General features: G+C 42.8%; 1 protein-coding gene across 1 annotated transcript in view; it reads right to left on the bottom strand.

Moving 5' to 3' along the window:
* Ptprn2 (protein tyrosine phosphatase receptor type N2) overlaps window positions 1-19,620 on the bottom strand; it is a 756,234-nt gene that overhangs the window by 454,619 nt on the left and 281,995 nt on the right. Inside the window, exon 4 of the mRNA XM_052184845.1 lies at window positions 570-672. Coding sequence (XP_052040805.1) covers window positions 570-672 — 103 coding nt within the window. The remainder of the gene's footprint in view (window positions 1-569; window positions 673-19,620) is intronic.

Here is a 19,620-nt window from a genome sequence, read left to right on the forward strand (position 1 = left end):
AGCCTTTGTGAAATGTCCCAAAGGTCTCAGAATACAGCACACCAGTCCAGGCTGGTTCTTGCAGTAGTTTCTCTTTGGGCAATGTTGCCCAATTTATGACCTATAGGAAGTGGGACTCCCAGGTCATCACCCTATAGTTGTAAGTGCAGGTGAATGATATGGCACAGAGCACATTGTTGCTCAATATAGGCTGCTGTGCTGTGGGAGAGAAAGACCACAACTTTCTGAATTAATCCTGCTCATTGCAATGTAGTTAACACAATTTCCTAGTAAGAAACCAGAGTTCTTGACCTCACGTTGCTAGACTCTGCATGACTCTGAAGGTGCAGGACTCTTCTGGGGTCTCAGGGACAAGTAAGAAATGGCCTACAGTGTGCCTCTCAGTGTCCTAAGGCACTACATTGCAGGGTTACTCCACTGTATAGAGATGTCTTGCAAAGCATCCTCTTCCTCATGGGTATCCATTCTACACACGGATGGTGGGGGTTGCTTTGCTATGCTAAAAGTACCAAACTTAGTGATATAGCTATGGCTGGGAATAAGAAGAGGCAAGCCATGCCCACACGTACCTGGCTGGGCCGAAAGCTTCCCCATGCCATAGGTAGGCCTTGGGGAGGTTTGCAAGCTCCTGGGCAATCACACGCTGGGTATAGTCATCTTGCCATGAGAAACCTGGAAAAAGAGAAAAAGGAGCATAACCAGAGGCATGAATTTGCAAATGTGGCTAAATTCTCACTCTAGACTCCTACAGATCCCTGTTCTTCCAGAAAGTCATGGGGACCTTGGGAGGTTGAGTAAGATCTCCTCTAGCTTTCGTAAAGGTCTGGACACAAATGACAGTCAGTGCTTCGCTCCGTTGCTTTAAAAATAGGTGCAATGGGTGTTGGCTGTGGCTGGGAGACCAAGGAAATGAAAACCAAGAGAGACTTTTGTCTAACGCAGAAGATGGACCTTGTCTATCTACCTGGGTAGGTTCTGGCAGCAAAGAGGCCCCATCAACAATGTGCATGTAGTTGCCCAGCATGCTTGCTGTACTACCTTGCTCAGAACACCCACCCACCGTTCTGCTGACCTGGTTGCCATACCACATTGGAACGACTGTTTTCCCTAACCCATCCTGCCTGAGAGCCCAGAGTTTGGCTGGATAGGGTTACATTCTTGTGAAGCAATTACTGTGGATTTAATGTTCCTAATCTCAGAGCCAATTACATTATATTTACACTCAAATGTTGTGACAAAGAGCTTTATAACAAGGGGAAGCAGTTATGAAGGCAAAAATCCATGCGATTGTGCATTAATTACATGCACTGTGGATCACATGATAATTATTCTCAGAATTACCAAATAACTCCCAAGAATAATTATTATGCAATTTGTACATTTTAGATCTTACGGTAACGCTTTCACACTTAGAGCTACCCCATGCAATTATCCATAATTATCTAATCACTAAGCATCACATAATTACAGAGGTATATTTTTATGCTCTGTGCAAAAAACAAGTTACAAAGCCTTCAAGTCAGGACAGCTCTGTGTATGTATGTGTTTGCATACATGTGACTGTGTATGCATGTGTGTTCATGTGTGATGGTCATGAATATGAGTGTATATGTGTATGCATGGGAAGGTGTATGTGCACATTTGTGTATGTGGGCATATTTGTGTGCATGTGTGCATGTGTGTCTAGTATAGTAATTAAGTCTAGAGCATACGCTCTGGATGAAATTTAAAGTATAAAGAAGTGGTTTTCATGAACATATTTAAACATTTTCAATGCAAATACAAATTGTTAAAGCTTACAGATGGCAAGAATCAAATGACTGACACATCCTAAGTCCCAGGAGCCCAATTGTGAAAATACCAGGAGGACTCTGGCTTCAGTCGTAGGTCCTTCAGACCATGTCTCTGTGGAAGATAAGTCACTGCAGGGAATTCAGACCAGTCCATGTAGCTTGCAGTGTTTAGTGGTGAAGGCCTCAGAAAAACAGGTTCTTGGCCAGCATACTTCTAAGTCCCCACCCTCCCATCCCCCTACCCCCTACCCCCGTCCATTCTCAGGAGCATTCTCAATGAAAAGCACTTTGCAATGTTAACCCAACAGCTAGCATTTTTTGGTTTAGAAAATAAGCATATTTTAAACATACTCTTCCCCAAGGACAGTCTTACTATTAATATTTATCAGGCAACAGATACTTGAGAGCATAAAGGAACTTTGCATGAAAAAAATGTCATTAAAAATGGCATCTTCTGGGGGCTGGGGAGATGACTCTATTGGTAAAGTGCACAGCTTGCATATTCAAGGGTCTGTTTGATCTACAGAACCCACATTTGAAAAGCTTGGCATGAGAGCACATGCTTGGAACCCCAGAATTAAGGAGGTAGAAACAGGGACTCTTGGGGCTCAGTGGAGAGTCTAGCAGTCAGGTTTCAGGCCAATGACAGACTCCATTTTTAAAAACAGGACAGGTTGCTCCTGAGTTGTTTTCTGGCTTCCTATGCACACACACACACACACACACACACACACACACACACAACATGTACAACTACACATACAGACACATAGTCCATGCACACACTCACAAGCACACACACACATAAGTAGTGTTTTAGATCTAAAGAGCACATTACTTGAACAGAGTGCTGCATGGGCTGAGTGCTGTGGCAGGGTTTCAGGAGCATGAAGGCCAGTGTGCAGTCAGCTGCACAGGCAGTCTGAAAGGGATCGTCTGGACCCCAGCCCAGACTTCTAAGCTTTCATTTGAGGAGAAAGTAAGTATTCATGTGTTAGAAAGAAACTGGACTGAACATCACTCTGAACTACCAAAGAACAAAGTACCCTGGAAGAGAGGTCCTATCGGCATGAAGATGGGACCATGTGCAGGGAAGTGGAAGATTAAATGTCTCCTTTTCATTCACTGACAACTTCTAGCAACCATAGATATGGAGATCCAAGAGTGGAGAGAACAAGTGAAGAAGGAGCCTTCAGCAAAGCTTCACGCCCAGATATGAAGCTAAAGAGGCCAACCCATAAATGCCCTGGGTGCAGGCCAAAAAGCTCCAGATACAACCACTTCTCTCCTTCCATAAAGACCAAAGAGTATCAGACACTGATGGGCTCTACAAGAAAGTTCAGTCTCTCAACCCGCCTTCCTGGCTGGGAACCCTAGGGTTACTTCTGCCTACACTATGATGAAGTGTCTCCATACCACCACTCAGCTCATCCTGCATCCACCCATGATACATATATGGTAGAACTGGTGGCTAGAACCCCCACACCTCCCCACCCTCAAATGCAGGAGAATTCAGAGGGATTTGAACCTCCTCCGGTAACTGTTTGCTGCAAGGATTGTGCTGCCTATCTCACAGAACCGCACTGGTTAAAGCTGGTTAGAACACAAAGTTCAAATAGAACCTAGGCTCTCATATGAAATGGCACAGATTTTTGTGGGACGCCATTGATCTCACCAATATCCCAAGCAGAGTGAAGGGACACCAGCAGTAGGATGGCACATGTGGCAACAGTCAGATGAAGATTTAAAGAAGCCATGGCTTCAGTTAGCAACTGTGAAGCCCCGTGTGAAGTAAAGGAGGAAGTGGAGAGTCTCAGAAAACATGGAGGTGATATAAAAATGATAGGAATGGATAGGATCACAATCAAAGCCAACAACAAGCGAATAGTTCTGCGGGTATGCTTCCTGAATGAAAGGGAAGAAGAGTTGGTGACCTTCAAGATGGAGCAATAGGTATCACCCAGTCTCAACAATACTGAGCCAACAGCAACAAGAGCCCCGGAGTCTCTGGGGCCATAACCAAATCTTTATCATCAGTGCCACAGGAGACTTGAGGAGAGGAGAAATGCAGCAGGATAGAAAAGACACTTACAAAAGTGAGGGCTAAAACTGTCTCCATTTAGGCAAGAGACATAGACTTAACAATTAAGGAAGCTGGGGCTGGAGGGATGGCTAAGTGTTTAAGAGCATTTGCTGCTTCTCCAGAAGACCAGAGTTCAGTTCTCAGAACCCACATCTGATGGCTAACTACTGTCTCTAACTCCATCTCCAGGGGATCCAAAACCAATGCCTCATCTTGGCTCTACAGGCATACATACATATGAATAAAATAAAATAAATTGTGTGTGTGTGTGATGAGATGAAACCTAAAAACTAGAAATTTCTTATTTAATTTTTTTGAGGAACCTGAGCACACCCCATGCAGAGCAGATCCCACCTCTTCCAAGACAAATTGTGATCATTTGTATAAGCTTGGACCAGGGAGCGGCACCATTAGGAGGCTTGGCCCTGCCACAGTAGGTGTGTCACTGTGGGCATGGGCTTTGAGACCCTACTCCTAACTTTCTAGAAGCCAGTATTCTGTTAACAGCCTTTAGATGAAGATATAGAATTCTCAGCTCCTCCTGTACCATGCCTACCTGGATGCTGCCATGTTCCCACCTTGATGATAATGGACTGAACCTCTGAACCTGTAAGCCAGCCCCAATTAAATGCTGTTCTTTATAAGACTTGCCTTGGTCATGGTGTCTGTTCACATCAGTAAATCCCCAACTAAGACACTCATGATAGTTAAATTTCTGAAAAACTTATAAAAAAAAAAGTCTTGATGCTGCTCCAAATGATTCCTTACCTACATGGGAAAGGTCATCCCAGTGACAGGATTCACCATCAGAAGTTAAGCCACAAGGAAGCAGCTCAATCTCAGGTGTTGAAAGAAGAGAAGACTCGCCCTAGCTTCTAAATCCATCAGCCAGGCAAGAAGAACTGATTCTGATGAAGGGAAACATGCCTTGGGCAGCAGGGAGAGCCCTCTCGACTGAGGGTAAATAAAACACTCTCAAATGGAACAAAATGAATTGTCACTACTACAGAAGACCCACTCTAAAAGAACCACCATGTAACTGCTCAGAATAGGAAGGAAGTGCTGGAAGAAGGAAACAGCAGCAGGAAAAGACAGGGAACTTGGACAGCTCACTTAGCACTGCTTCTTCTATGTTTGAAAATGGAATCACACCTCAGAACATTCACATTCTCCTAAGGGTGAGGAAAGGAAATGCTAGGTAATTATGTTATCAGTGAGTGGGTAGGCCAAGAGTCATAAACTCTGGTAAAGGAAGAGGCCAAGAAGCTGCTGTGAGTTATGTACATGCAACACAGTATCTCAAGTAGCTAGGCATTGAAGACATATACTCTGAAGCACTACAGATAAAATGTAACCCAAGGAAAGCAAAGAAAACAGATTCATAAAAAGAAGAGAAAGCAGCTGGGAGTGAAGCTCAGCACTACCACGCCTTCTCAACCTGTGTGTGAGGCCCTGGGCTTACTCAGCACTGGAAAAAGGAAGAGGAGGAGAAAAAAAAATGCAACATTGTAACAGCCTTAAAACGTCATCATTATATTCAATGTCAGAGTGTTAAAATACAACAATGAGAAAATACTTAAATACTCAACTTTATAATACCCATGTAAAATTTCTAAGAAAATCATATAGAAAGAATGAAATTAGGCACGTGGATAAACAGGAGACCATGTAAGTGTTAAAGGGCAGCAGCCTGGCCGTATTAACATCATGTGAATGAGCCTGCAGAGTAGAGATTACCAGAGACAGGACAGGGACATGCATAATGGTAGATGAACTAATGTACAGAAGACACACCAATCCAATTCTAATAACTGGGGGCCGGACAATATACAAGCAGAGTGTGCAAGGCAAACATATCTATAAGGGAGAAACAGACCAATCTACAATATCAGAAGCAGGTTTCAGAATGACATTCATAGCTAGTCTTTTCCTTCCACAGACAACTAAACAGAAAACAAGCAGTTCTAAAGCAGCCAACAGTGCAGTTGATGAACACTCTTGGATCACTCTACCCAACAAGGGCAGCAAACCATATCCTGAGCCATGGAACCAGTCTGGCAAAAGGTGAACTACAGAATCATTGTGTTAGAGCCACATTTAGTGTGCCGTGAAAACACGCTAGAAGTCAGTAGCAGAAAGACGCTGGGGAAATCCCAGACTTGGATATTATACATACATACATATATACATGCATACATATATATGTATATGGGTATATATGCATATATGTATAGATATATGTATATACATATATATACATATATACACATACACTACACACACACAGAAACACACACACACACATATATATATATGTAGCCCATAAATCAATGACAATCTGAGGGGAGAAATGAATTGACCTGAATAAAAATGAAAATGTAAAGGCATATCCATGTCTATGTGTAGGAATGGTGGGCCCAAGTCTGCTACTGGGCATGGCCACTTGACTTTGACTGCTCTTATCTCACACAGCACCAGACAGGTGATGGGCCATAGGGAAGCAAGCGCCAAGGCACTGCTCAGAGGTGGGTGTAGAGAACCTTATTGAGGTGCCATGCCACCTGGTAGGAACTTGATCTCGACCATATGTGAAGTTCTTCTCAGCCTTTGAGTGGGAACTCCTGTGTCAGCCATAATCCCCTCCACCTAGGGTGGAGTGCTCAAAGGTGAAGCCTATTCTTCAAGGACCTGCAATTTCCTGAGAAACACTAGCCACCTGTGGAGCAACTGAACTGATTCTGCTGAGAAACTTCCAGACTTTCTCCCCTGCCTATATATATATATTGGGAGTTCTTCATTAAATTTTGAGACCTTGAATAGCAGGTGTTATCTTGGTCTCTGTCTCTTTTTTGCCGCCTTCCCATACATCCTCAGCTTCCCTTCCAGGTAACCCGTTAGATGTAACTGCGGGCAGTCACAGGTGGGAAAGCAGAGTCTGAGATGTGGGAAAGCTGGAGCCACTCTGGAGTCCCTGGGCCTGAGACAAGGCCAGGGCCATGGGGATCACAGACTCTTGGACATCCAGGCACCACTAGGAGTCTCAGAAGAGTTGAAGATGGAGTGGGGGCACAGGCTGTGGCTAGCCTGAGGCTGGTGGGGGGCAGGGGACTCCATTGGTCCCACAGAAATTGTCCTTGGCTTGATAGCAGCAGACTTGGTGGCCATTGTAGCTGGGAGTGCAGAGAGGCCTTCTAAAGGAGACTAAACTGCAGCTCTGCAGGCGAGGGCCTTTTTCATAGTTCCCCACAGTGGTGAAAAGAGACAGTCTGTGGTTCCAAACCATTTATTATCAGGGCAGAAAGTGTATGTGTAAAACCATACTCCACTTCTCGGGTGGTTCTGAGATTAAATACCTTTTGCAGGGAGGAATGTCTGGGAAGGAAAACTTATTGGCCATACCCTCTGAGCCTCTAGGTATCTCATTAGCATGCAGAACTCTGTCTTGAGTCTACGTGACCACAGGTCATGTCTCTTCTCCTATTGTTTTGGTCTAAGAGGTTAGGGATGCCTCATGTATACTTGGAAGGGCTTGGGCCATTGCCCTTATGTCACTAATGGAGACAAATCTATGTGTGTGGAGGGCAGGGGTGCTGCAACTACATGACAGGGGCCTGGGGCCAGGAGCAGGCAAAGCTCCTACCATCCCTTCAGGGTCTCCAGGGCTTCAAGCCTTTCGATCAACTGAGAACCAGGCTTTTTTCATGGTCCACTGGCCCACATTTATGGTACACAGTTCATCCAATTCAAGGAGTAGAATTTGTAGCATAAATGTTTACATTGAAGCAAAAAGTTCTCTGATCAGTAACCTAAATCCCAAGTTAAGACTGACATAAAGAACAATAAAATATACTCAGAGCAACAGTAAAGGAGACAAAGTTAATAAATTTTAAATTAAAGAAAAAGGGAAATCTGTGACTTCTAACAAGACCAAGGAATAAAAGCAAAAAAGAGATTGCAGGTTGCTCATATTATCAATGAAGTGAGAGATACTAGATATTGCAGAATCAAGGAAGAAGAAGAGGAGGAGAAGGAGGAGGAGGAGGAGAGGAGGAGAGGAGGAGAGGAGGAGAAGGAAAAGAGGAGGAAGAGAGGAGGAGAAGGAAAAGAAGAGGAGGAAGAGGAGAGGAGGAGAAGGAAGAAGAAATAAACAGCTCCATAAGGATGAACTTAGTATTAATGAAATGGGCTAATTCCTCAGAAACACAAATAGCCACAATTCATCCATTTTGAAATGAATCATTTGATTAGATATGTAATTATTGGAAAATTTAAATTCAGAATTAAAAATCCTTCCTTCAAATAAATATATAGGCCCAAATGATATCACTATAAACTTTATAAAATGCTTAAAGAATTATCATGAATTATGTAATGACTTATCCCAGAAAATATAAGAGGAAGAAACAGTTCCCAACTCACTCCATGACTAATGTTACTCTGGTAACAAAGGCAATTGAAAGTAACCAAGACCCTAAAGGACATGCATGGTATGTACTCACTTGTAACTGGGTATTAACCATAAAATAAAGAATACCCATGCTACACTACAGAGACCCAAAGAAGCTTAACAAGAAGGAAGGTACAAGTGAGGATGCTTGAATCTCACTTAGAAGAGAGAATAAAATGCCACAAGAAGGGCAGGAGGGATGGCTGTATGGCCATGAGAATGAATGGAAGTCTGCACCTGGCAGGGTTGGGGAGGTGGGAGGTATCTCAAGGATGTACCAGAGACCTGGGAGAGGGAAGGCACCCAAGAATCAATAGGTATGACCTTAGCTGTGACTCACAGCACTGGGGATGTGGAACTTGAAGAAGCTACCTCCTATAGCCAGGTAGGAAGCCCAATATAGTTATAGGGACACCAACCTACCTACAAAACTTTCAACCCAAAATTTATCCTATTTATAAGAAATGCAGGGAGGGGAAATAGAGCAGAGACTGAGGGAATGGCCAAGCTATTACCAGCCCAACTAGAGCCCCATCCATGGACAAATATCAATCCCTGACACTATTAATGATACTCTGTTATGCTTATAGACATAAGTCTAACATGACTGTCCTCTGAAAGGCTCCACACAGCAGCTGACTCAAATGGATACAGAGACCAAAAGCCAAAGAGTGGATGGAGCTTTTGCATTCTTATGGAAGAGTTGGGAGAAGTATTAAGGCATCCCCGACTCCCAAAGGGGATAGGAACTCCACACAAAGGCAAACAGAGTCAACTAACCTGGACCATTGGGGCTCTCAGAGACTGAATCACCAGCCAAAGAACATACAGAGGCTGGACTTATGCCTCCCCACACATATGCAGCAGATGTGCAGTTTGGTCTTCATCTGGGTCCCAAACAACTAGAGCATGGTATATTCCAAAAGCTGTTGCCTATATGTAGGATATGTTCTTCTAGCTAGGCTTCCTTGTCTGGCCTCAGTGGGAGAGGAAGTACCTAGCCCCACAGAGACTTGATGTGCTGGGGCTAGGGATATGGGAGGAGGTTCCACCCTCTCATAGTAGAGAGGGAGAAGAGGTTGGGGGAAAGAATTGGGGGGGGGTAACTAGGAGTGGGGGCATCAGTGATGTGAAATGAATAAATGAAAATAAAAAGACACCTATAGATCAATCTCCATCATGAATGTAGGAAAGAAGTATCAGTGACGATATGAGCAAAGTGACAGGCACTTAATAATGTGCAGAAGACACTGTTCCCAGCTCTCATCTGCAACTTCTGGCTCTTTTATTTTCTCTACCCTTTCTGTGATGTTCTCTCAGCCTTGGAAGGGATTCTATAAATGTCGCACGCAGGGGCCCAATACTCAACATTTACTCTCCGTACTTTGACCAGTTGTGAGTCCCTGCATAAGCTACTTCCCACTGTGAGCATAGACCCTCTGAGGGCAGCACTAACCTATTAGTACAAAGGTAAGCACTCAGTGGGTAGTTTGGCACTGTGTCCACTTAAGAATTACACAAGTAGCACTGCAGGATCCAGCTCTCTTTGTAGATGGTAACAGGAAAGGGTCCACAGAAAATTGCATGTTATCCACATCTATTACAGTGAAAGCAGAGGCTTATTATTTTTATTAATAATAAAACTAATAATAAAATAATAAACTGATTTGCTTGAGTTGATTTTATAACCTGCCACTTTGCTGAAGTTGTTTATCAGCTGTAGGAGCTCTCTAGTGGAGTTTTTTGGGTCACTTAGGTAGACTATCATGTCGTCTGCAAATAATGATAGTTTGACTTCGTCCTTTCCAATTTGTATCCCTTTGACCTCCTTATGTTGTCGAATTGCCCGAGCTAGTACCTCAAGTACAATATTGAAAAGATAAGGAGAAAGGGGGCAGCCTTGTCTGGTCCCTGATTTCAGTGGGATTGCTTCAAGTTTCTCTCCATTTAGTTTGATACTGGCTACTGGTTTGCTGTATATTACTTTTACTATGTTTAGGTATGGACCTTGAATTCCTGTTTTCTCCAAGATTTTAAGCATGAAAGGATGCTGAATTTTGTCAAATGCTTTTTCAGCATCCAATGAAATGACCATGTGGTTTTGTTCTTTGAGTTTTTCAAAGGATAAGCAGGCTGAGAAAGAAATTAGGGAAATGACCCCCTTCACAAGAGCCACAAACAGTATAAAGTATCTTGGGGTGACTCTTACCAAACATGTGAAAGATCTGTATGACAAGAACTTCAAGACTCTGAAGAAGGAAATGGAAGAAGACCTCAAAAAATGGGAAAACCTCCCATGCCCGTGGATCGGTAGAATCAATATAGTTAAAATGTCCATTTTGCCAAAAGCAATATACAGATTCAATGCAATACCCATCAAAATCCCAACTCAATTCTTCACAGAGTTAGAAAGAGCAATTATCAAATTCATCTGGAACAACAAAAAACCCAGGATAGCTAAAACTATTCTCAGCAACAAAAGAAAATCTGGGGGAATCAGTCTCCCTGACCTCAAGCAATACTACAAAGCAATAGTGTTAAAAACTGCATGGTATTGGTACAGTGACAGGCAGGAGGATCAATGGAACAGGATTGAAGATCCAGAAATGAACCCACACACCTATGGCCACTTGATCCTCGACAAAGAGGCTGAAAACATCCAATGGAAAAAAGATAGCCTTTTCAACAAATGGTGCTGGTTCAACTGGAGGTCAGCATGCAGAAGAATGCGAATTGATCCATCCTTGTCTCCTTGTACTAAGCTCAAATCCAAATGGATCAAGGACCTCCACATAAAGCCAGACACTCTGAAGCTAATAGAAAAGAAACTGGGGAAGACCCTTGAGGACATCGGTACAGGGAGAAAGTTTCTGAACAGAACACCAATAGCGTATGCTCTAAGAGCAAGAATTGACAAATGGGACCTCATAAGGTTACAGAGTTTCTGTAAGGCAAAGGACACCATCAAGAGGACAGATCGGCAACCAACAAATTGGGAAAAGATCTTCACCAATCCTACATCAGATAGAGGGCTAATATCCAATATATATAAAGAACTCAAGAAGTTAGACTCCAGAAAACTGAACAACCCTATTAAAAAATGGGGTACAGAGTTAAACAAAGAATTCTCACCTGAAGAACTTCGGATGGCGGAGAAGCATCTTAAAAAATGCTCAACTTCATTAGTCATTAGGGAAATGCAAATCAAAACAACCCTAAGATTTCATCTTACACCAGTCAGAATGGCTAAGATTAAAAATTCAGGAGACAGCAGGTGTTGGAGAGGGTGTGGAGAAAGAGGAACACTCCTCCACTGCTGGTGGGGTTGCAAATTGGTACAACCACTCTGGAAATCAGTCTGGCGGTTCCTCCGAAAACTGGGCACCTCACTTCCAGAAGATCCTGCTATACCACTCCTGGGCATATATCCAGAGGATTCCCCACCATGTAATAAGGATACATGCTCTACTATGTTCATAGCAGCCCTATTTATAATTGCCAGATGCTGGAATGAACCCAGGTAATCCTCAATAGAAGAGTGGATGCAAAAAATGTGGTATATCTACACAATGGAGTACTATTCAGCCATTAGAAACAATGAATTCATGAAATTCTAAGGCAAATGGATGGAGCTAGAGAACATCATACTAAGTGAGGTAACCCAGACTCAAAAGGTGAATCATGGTATGCACTCACTAATAAGTGGTTATTAACCTAGAAAACTGGAATACCCAAAACATAATCCACACATCAAATGAGATACAAGAAGAAAGGAGGAGTGGCCCCTGGTTCTGGAAAGACTCAGTGAAACAGTATGAACTTTAACACGTTTCCATGCGACATGCTCAAATATACATATACACATACATACATATATATGGATATACACATAACTCTATAGGACATAATTTTATAGACACACACACACACATACATGATCATATAGGACATACTTATCGACTTGGAAATCACAAGGATCCTGGAAAAATAAAAACCTATGTATAAGTAATATCAAGAGACATTGAAAGTAAAAGCAATAAATACATGTTGTATCAGGTGTGTTAGTTGTCTAAGGAGATTACTGAGCTCATTCTCTTGGAACAAGAAATTGAACATCTAGGAAAGGTTGAAGACAAAGCTGTGAGAAAAATGAAAGTTAACTGCTTTATTCCTTCAGGATAGAAGAGGCCTTGAGGCTGAGAGTTCCATAGTGCTGGCTTGGGTATTTTATGGGGCTGTTGGGTTCCCTTGTTCCTTTCCATACTGGTCCTGTTTAGATACCCATCTCATGCCTTCCTGCCATTTTTGTTGCAATGTCTTCTGGGAACAAGATTCGCAGGTTTTTTTTTTTCTACTTTCCTTATCTATCTAACTAACCTTCAATGCATGTCACTGGAAAATTAAATAATTGTGTTTAAAGCTAGCAAAACATTTTATTTAAAAGAAATCTGAAAGGTAGAAAGTGTGTCATGGCCATGGACCTAATGCTCCAACATTTTTGTAGATAAAAATGTTTATATGGAATAACAAATTAACAAGAGTAGCTTTAAATCAGAAGGGAAAAAGGAATATAGCCAGATAAGTCACTATAGGGCATCACAAATCTAATTATATTGGTATAATAATACAAACTCTGTTTAGTGGAGGAATAGACAACAAAATCAACAAAACAGACTGGGAAACACAGAGATAGACTCAGACTCATACAAACATGTCTAAGTAATTTTTGACAAAAAAATCAAAAATGACTCCATAAAAAGTGGCCCCTTCTACAGCCATACTGGAGTGATTGGGCATTCACAGACAAGACTGGAGATTCACTTCCACTGTATGTGCAAATAAAATGGATTCATAATAAAATGGCATAGATGTAAGTTTAAAACTATGCACTTTCTAGGAAGTAAGTTTACTGTGGAAGTAAGGAAACTATGTACTTTCTAGATGTAAGTTTAAAACTATGTACTTTCTAGGAAGAAAAAGAGATCACTTTCAGAACCTAAGACTAAGTCAAAGCTCTTGGAATTGCACTGAACGCCCATAAAAACAAAACCTGATCAATTGGATTTTCTCAAAATGAGAACCCTTTGCTCTGCCAAGAGCTCTATTGAGGGAGTAAAATGATGAGAGCCAAGTGGGAGAGAAACCACATGCACTAAGGCCTGGAGTGGAGACAAAACTCTCAAGCCAAACACTGAAAACAAACCAATTATGAAATGGGCAAGAGACATGAGGAGACATTTCAGTGCTGAATCTCCACAGATGGAGACTAAGCACATGAAAAGATTCTCAGCACTATTGGCCATCGGGGATATGCAAATTAGATCCACAATGAGATATCGCTCCACACCCACCAGAACAGCTAAGATAAGTAACGGGAACAGTGCTGAGTTCTGAGAAGGATGTGGAAAAACTGGATCACTTTAATTTTTCTGGTGGGAATATAAAATGAATACGTATTTACTATGTGACCCAACAACATAGTCGCTGTCCTTTATCCCAAAAAAAGGAAAGTGTGTGTATGTGTGTGTATGTGTATGTGAATGTGTGTGTGCACACATGCACATATGTGCATGTTTATGTATATGAACATTTTATACTATTTATAATAACCCACAAAGCATAAAAATACTGTTTATAATAAAAGCCCTTCTGGGAAACACCCCAGATGGCCACTGGTGAGTGAAGAGTTAATAAGCCCTTAGTGCTATATCTACCTCATGGAGAACTATAAAAAAACGATGAAAGAATGGTTAGTGTGAACTATAACTTGGGTGAACCTCCAGGAAGCTGTGTTTGGTGAATGCAGAAAGTTATCCAACAAAGGTTGCCTATTGGCTGATGTCATTTCCATAACATATATAAAACCTACCCTTGCATTCTGTACCAGTCACCTACAGCATGAGAACAGCCACAGTTCCTGATTTACAGTTTGTAGAACAGCTTAAACACATGCTCGCAATTAACTAAGATCTCAGTTAGAAGGTGTTAAGAAATGAGAGAGCTACAGGGAAACTGTTAAGCAATAAAAGTGAAGTGTCCAGCTGGGTCTAGAGAATAAGAAAGATCCCCAAGGGAAATAGGAGCCAAGACTAGAAAGAAACAGAGAACTCTGTCAGTGCTAAGTCAGAGGAAGGATCGGCAGCAGCTGAGGATCTTGAGGAGAGGTGTTAAGGGACTGACATCTGATACAGGAGACTACAATAGCAGAGGAAATGGTGGGAGTCAGTACTCTACCCAGAGGCTGAATATCATGTCTGTAAGTGTTGGACCTTATCACATTCACTGGGGGCAATGGAAGCCTTTGGAGCAATTCAGTGATAATACAATTGCACCTTAGGAAGATGATGCCATAGTTTAGATGTGAAATTCCTCCTGAGGCTTAAATGATAAAGATTTGGTCCCCAGGGTGGCACTAATGAGCTATATGGACTTTTAGGAGTTGAGTCCTTATGGAAAGTCCATGACTCATCAGAGGCCTGTCTCTGAAGAGAATCCCAGCTCCTTTTCTTCACTACCTTTTATTCTTGTCATGAAGTGAGCAGTTTTCTCTGTCACCTGTTCCTGTCATTTCCATCTGCCAATATCAAAGGCCTAAGAGAAACTGGTCCACCCAATCATGGACTGGAATCTTAAAACTATGGGCCAAAGCAAACATTTTATATTTGTGACATAATTATCTTGGGCATTTTCTTATAGTAAGAAAAAGCTAAATGACACATAAAAATAGTGTCAGGAGTGAAGCCTTTGAATATATCTTGACCAGAAGTAGCATGAAATAACCTTTGAAACTGGGTTAATGGAAGGGGGTGAAAGAGCTTTGAGGAGCAAGCAAGAACAAGCCTTCTTGGCAGGGATGAACAAACATGGTGCCTAGCCTGGTTTTTGACTTGCCATAGTACCTCTGATATCCACGCTATGGTATGACTGTTCTCTTGACTTGGAACCCGTAGCCTTGGAGTGTGGTTATTGGGCCATTGGAAGCTTGGAAGCAAGGAAACTTAAGAATAAAAAGTTGTGGAGATGAAGGAGCTGGGATTCCATTCAGAGACAAGCCTCTGATGATTCATGTGCTTTCCATGACCTCTGGTCATGGTCAAGTCACAAGTCCTTTGTTTGAGCTATCTGAGTGACAGAATGAAATTTCTTACATGAGCATTACCACCTCAATATGGCAGACGACTTCAAATAATGCACTTATGAGGTGGGAACCATGCTAAGGAGTCCTACTAAGAGAGATGGATGATCCCAATGAACATTCCTACTAGGGTAGGATAATATTAACAAACTCTCCTGAGAAGCCAAGATAACGCCACTTTTTCAACTGGCTAGCTGCTGAGTACACTGACCTGCATTTCCACATTCACTTCCATAGGTCCATACAGGCTGTGTCTACTCTCCCAGTGACTTTCTTCCAATTTTGACATATCTCCTGAGATAGCTACATGGATCAATGAGATGAGTGTAGAAATAGCTGGCTTGGAGCTATTGCCCAAAACACAATAGGTACCTTCTGCTTGGTGGACATATCATTCTACATTTCCAGTGTCATAGCTATCCCCATTTGACTCATGGATGTGGTGTGGACATAGGCTGGTGTAAGCATGCTAAGTAAGCCTTAACTGAGAGAAATTCATTTCTGATGGTTCCAGTTATAGGGAAACAAACAGGGCATGATTGTCTGTGGTGACTGGCATATTTCTCTATCTATCAAACCAAGTTGCATTCCTGAGTATTCAAGACTGTGGGATTCTAAAGATTACTGAAAATGGAAATTTTCTTGTATGGGTTGCTATCTGTGATTGGTTGGTTGATTCACAGATAGATTATATTTAGATACACATTTCTCCTAAGATTTGATGAATACATGGAAGGCATCAATTAAATTAAAATCAACATTCAAAAGAAGAGCCCTTTTGATATGGACATCAAGGCACAGGGAAGGCTCCCCATGATCCTGCAATACTCTAGTGCTGAGAGGGAGACTGAGGCTTCAGTGACAGGCCCCACACATAGGTCTTTTCAGAGGTTCAAGCTGGGAATGTTCTGATCCAAGACTATACTGAGAACTGACAAAGTGACCTGTGGCAAGTCCAGCCCCTCTGCCAGTGCCACCTTGTGACTTTGGGATTGTCTTGACTGGGGCAGTAGGGAATAAAGAAATGACATGTGCAGAAAAGCCAGGGTAAAGTGGGCCATGAGCTCTGGTGGAGATGCACCAGCAGCCCAGAAAACCAATGCATTCAGTACATACAGCTGAGTGAGGAAACCGCTTTATCATACAGAGCTGGGTGAATAAGCAGGTTTATAATGTAGTGCTGGACAAAGAGATGAATTAGCTAATCTTGGGGGTGCACAGTCATTGTAGGGGAGCAGTCTCATACTGCAGCCATCCCAGAGGAGAATGCTGTGGTTGATTATTTCTGCATAATCTGTCAGCACCCACATTTGGATCGGGAGAGGTCTGAGGAACTGGCATTCTTGCCATGGCCATTCCCATGTCAACGTCTACATTCAGTGAGGACTTTGTCACCACTCCTCAGACCAGCGTCTCTACCACTGAATACAGAATATATTTTGATGGCCTCCCAATCTGACAAATGTGTTGTCTCAAAGAAGAAAAGCCCTTTGGAGAGACCGAGGAACATCTGGAAATGTTGAAGAGGCAGTTTGAAGAAGTGCGGCAAGCGAGAACAAGCATTTCATGCCGTGTGCTTGTACTTGTCCACAGAACTTTCCAAAGTGGGACAACCCACATTCTACAGAACACACTTTATTTTTGCATTTGAACTTTGGAGAGGACTGACACAGAATGCTCTCACAACCAAAATAATATGGTTGTGTTGGTAATTCAGCCCCGTCGAGCTAACAACTAAGGCTACCTCCTACGTGCGAGCGAATCATGGCATGGGGTAAAGAACAGCAAATTTAATGACAATAATCTAAAAGTGAATGCTTAAGGAACAGGGAACATTTCTAGAAACAAGAATGATGGGCTAGGGGAAGCAGGTGGCAGGAGTGGCAGGGTGGTTGAGTGGCCAGAGCATGTTTCTAGCATGAGGTGACTCCAGAGAGAGAATGTCACATGCAGACTGAGCATGTGTTCAGATATTGTACCATCGAGGGAAAGAATGTGGATCCAACCTAAAAGGAAGGTGACACTGGTCCCTGATCCTAGCCCTGCATTGCACATCCCAGGGACCACCAGGGAAGAGGAGGACTGCTGGTGTCACTATCACCATGACATCCACTGCAGTGATAAAACTGTGTTTATGACTATAGCAGCACTCTGCTTCTGAGGGCACAGAACTGGAAATTTCTGAGAGGGGAAAAAATGTGTCAGACCCTAGAAGGCTAAAAACAGAATTCTAAAACCAGGGCCCCCACTTAAATCCCAGGAGACACCAAAGACAGCATGAGAGCCTGTACCACAGTCTAAGAACCAACAGAAAGCACCGTTCTTCCCCAGCAGAGGTCCTGATCCTGGCCCCACTCCATAGAACGCCCGCTTCCCCCTGAACAGCATGACCAGCCTACAAGTCAGATGCAGCAGTGCCATGGTTGCTGCTACCCAGGGACAACCAAGCTGTGAGCTAGACTCTTTCTACAGCCAGAGAAACTTATTTGAGTCCAAAAATCTAAGTGTTTCCAATGAACTTAAAAAATTTCAACAGTTTAAAGATGGACAAACAATAGAACACACATACAAATATACCACATCAAATGTGTCCGTGTTTACACACCACATACATACCAAGTACACAAATGCACATGCATGTATATACCCCAAAATGGAGAGAATACAGATTTATAGAAGAAAGCAATACTTTTCATAAGTCACGCATTTCCCATGCTGAACCTCAATTTGGGTTCCCCTGTTTCTCACTCCCGGTTATTTTAAGATATGATTCAGTCATATTTGATTTCTAAGCCACGGTCCTAATATTTCCTCTCAAATAGATATCACCCAACTCATTTTAAGCAGTTATCTTCTTGCTTTTCTAACTGTGCTATCATGAAAGACGTTTGTAGCAGCTCTGCTGTCTGCTAGAGCAGAGCCAATAATTCGTTTGTCTTTAGAGTTAGTGTGTGAAAGTTTTCTAAAAGAAAAAATGCAAAATCATTGGCAGGAAATGGCACACATTATTTAGCTCAGCTGTGAGTAGTTCAGAGAGTGGGAGAGTATAAAATGGAATTCAGGGGAGGCCACAGCTGTGGAAGAGGGTGCTGACCATGTGGCAATGTGTGCATCCATAAACTACTTAGAACAATGGGTGTCATGCTCACCTTTGCTGTCCCTGTTGTATTTCATGCATCTATAAACTACATAGAACCAAAGAAGTGTCATGCTCATCTTTGAGAGAAAACACCTGGCAGTGATGGAGGTCACAAAGGATCTGAATATCTTACTGGAATCCTGAGACAGGAGCCCAGAGCCAGGCAGGCAAACTGATATGAAGACTGCGTTTTCTCTCTGAAGGACACATTCCCCTCATAGCACCATGCTGTCCACAGAGGGCAAACATTCACACCATAGACCTCAACATGCAGTAAAGAAAGCAAGTTTGCTAACTGTGAAAAGCTTGAAAACAGAGTCATTGCAGAAACACCTATTTCTCTGTCAGAAGTCCTTTGGTGGGGCCCCAGGACCACATGAACAGGATGGCTCCCAGGGGAGTGGGCAGACAAATACATGTGTGCCATATCAACACATCAAGGCCAGGGCAAGGTGAATCAGCCACACTCCAGCCTTCCTACCCCATGTTACACCCTTATCTCTTTGGAAATGAAAGTTTTGAAGCCAAGATCTCCCTGTGGTCTCCCTGAGTGAGGCTATGGGTTACCATGGTAACTAGCACTCATCCCCAGTGTTGGCCACAGGTGGGATTTATGCTCACTCAGATCCATGTGTCTGACAGGTTTCCTGGTCCATCCTCTCTGCTGCAAAGAATCAGAGCAGTAACAGTACATGCCATGCTGCCTCCAAACCTCTAGATGCCAATTACTTGGAGGGGGAAAATCATCACTATGCCTCTGGGTAGAGAATGGTGTCACCATTTAGACAGCTCAGTGAAAAGCATCAGACCTGTATTTGTTACAGTCCAACCTGAACACATTGCTACTAAATTATTTGTGGGCTATTGGATGGTATGTGCTCCACGGGGACTCCAGAGCTGGAGGCTGGGACCCTCTGCTCACTCTGCCCTGGTTATCACAGCAAACAAGGGCTGTGTCTCTACAAAGCATCACAGACTTGACAGGAGGTCCCACCTGCCTGCCTCAAGTGCCTGACTCTCAGA

The sequence above is a fragment of the Apodemus sylvaticus genome, chromosome 6 (genome assembly GCF_947179515.1).
Source record: "Apodemus sylvaticus chromosome 6, mApoSyl1.1, whole genome shotgun sequence".
In the NCBI taxonomy this organism is placed as follows: domain Eukaryota; kingdom Metazoa; phylum Chordata; class Mammalia; order Rodentia; family Muridae; genus Apodemus; species Apodemus sylvaticus.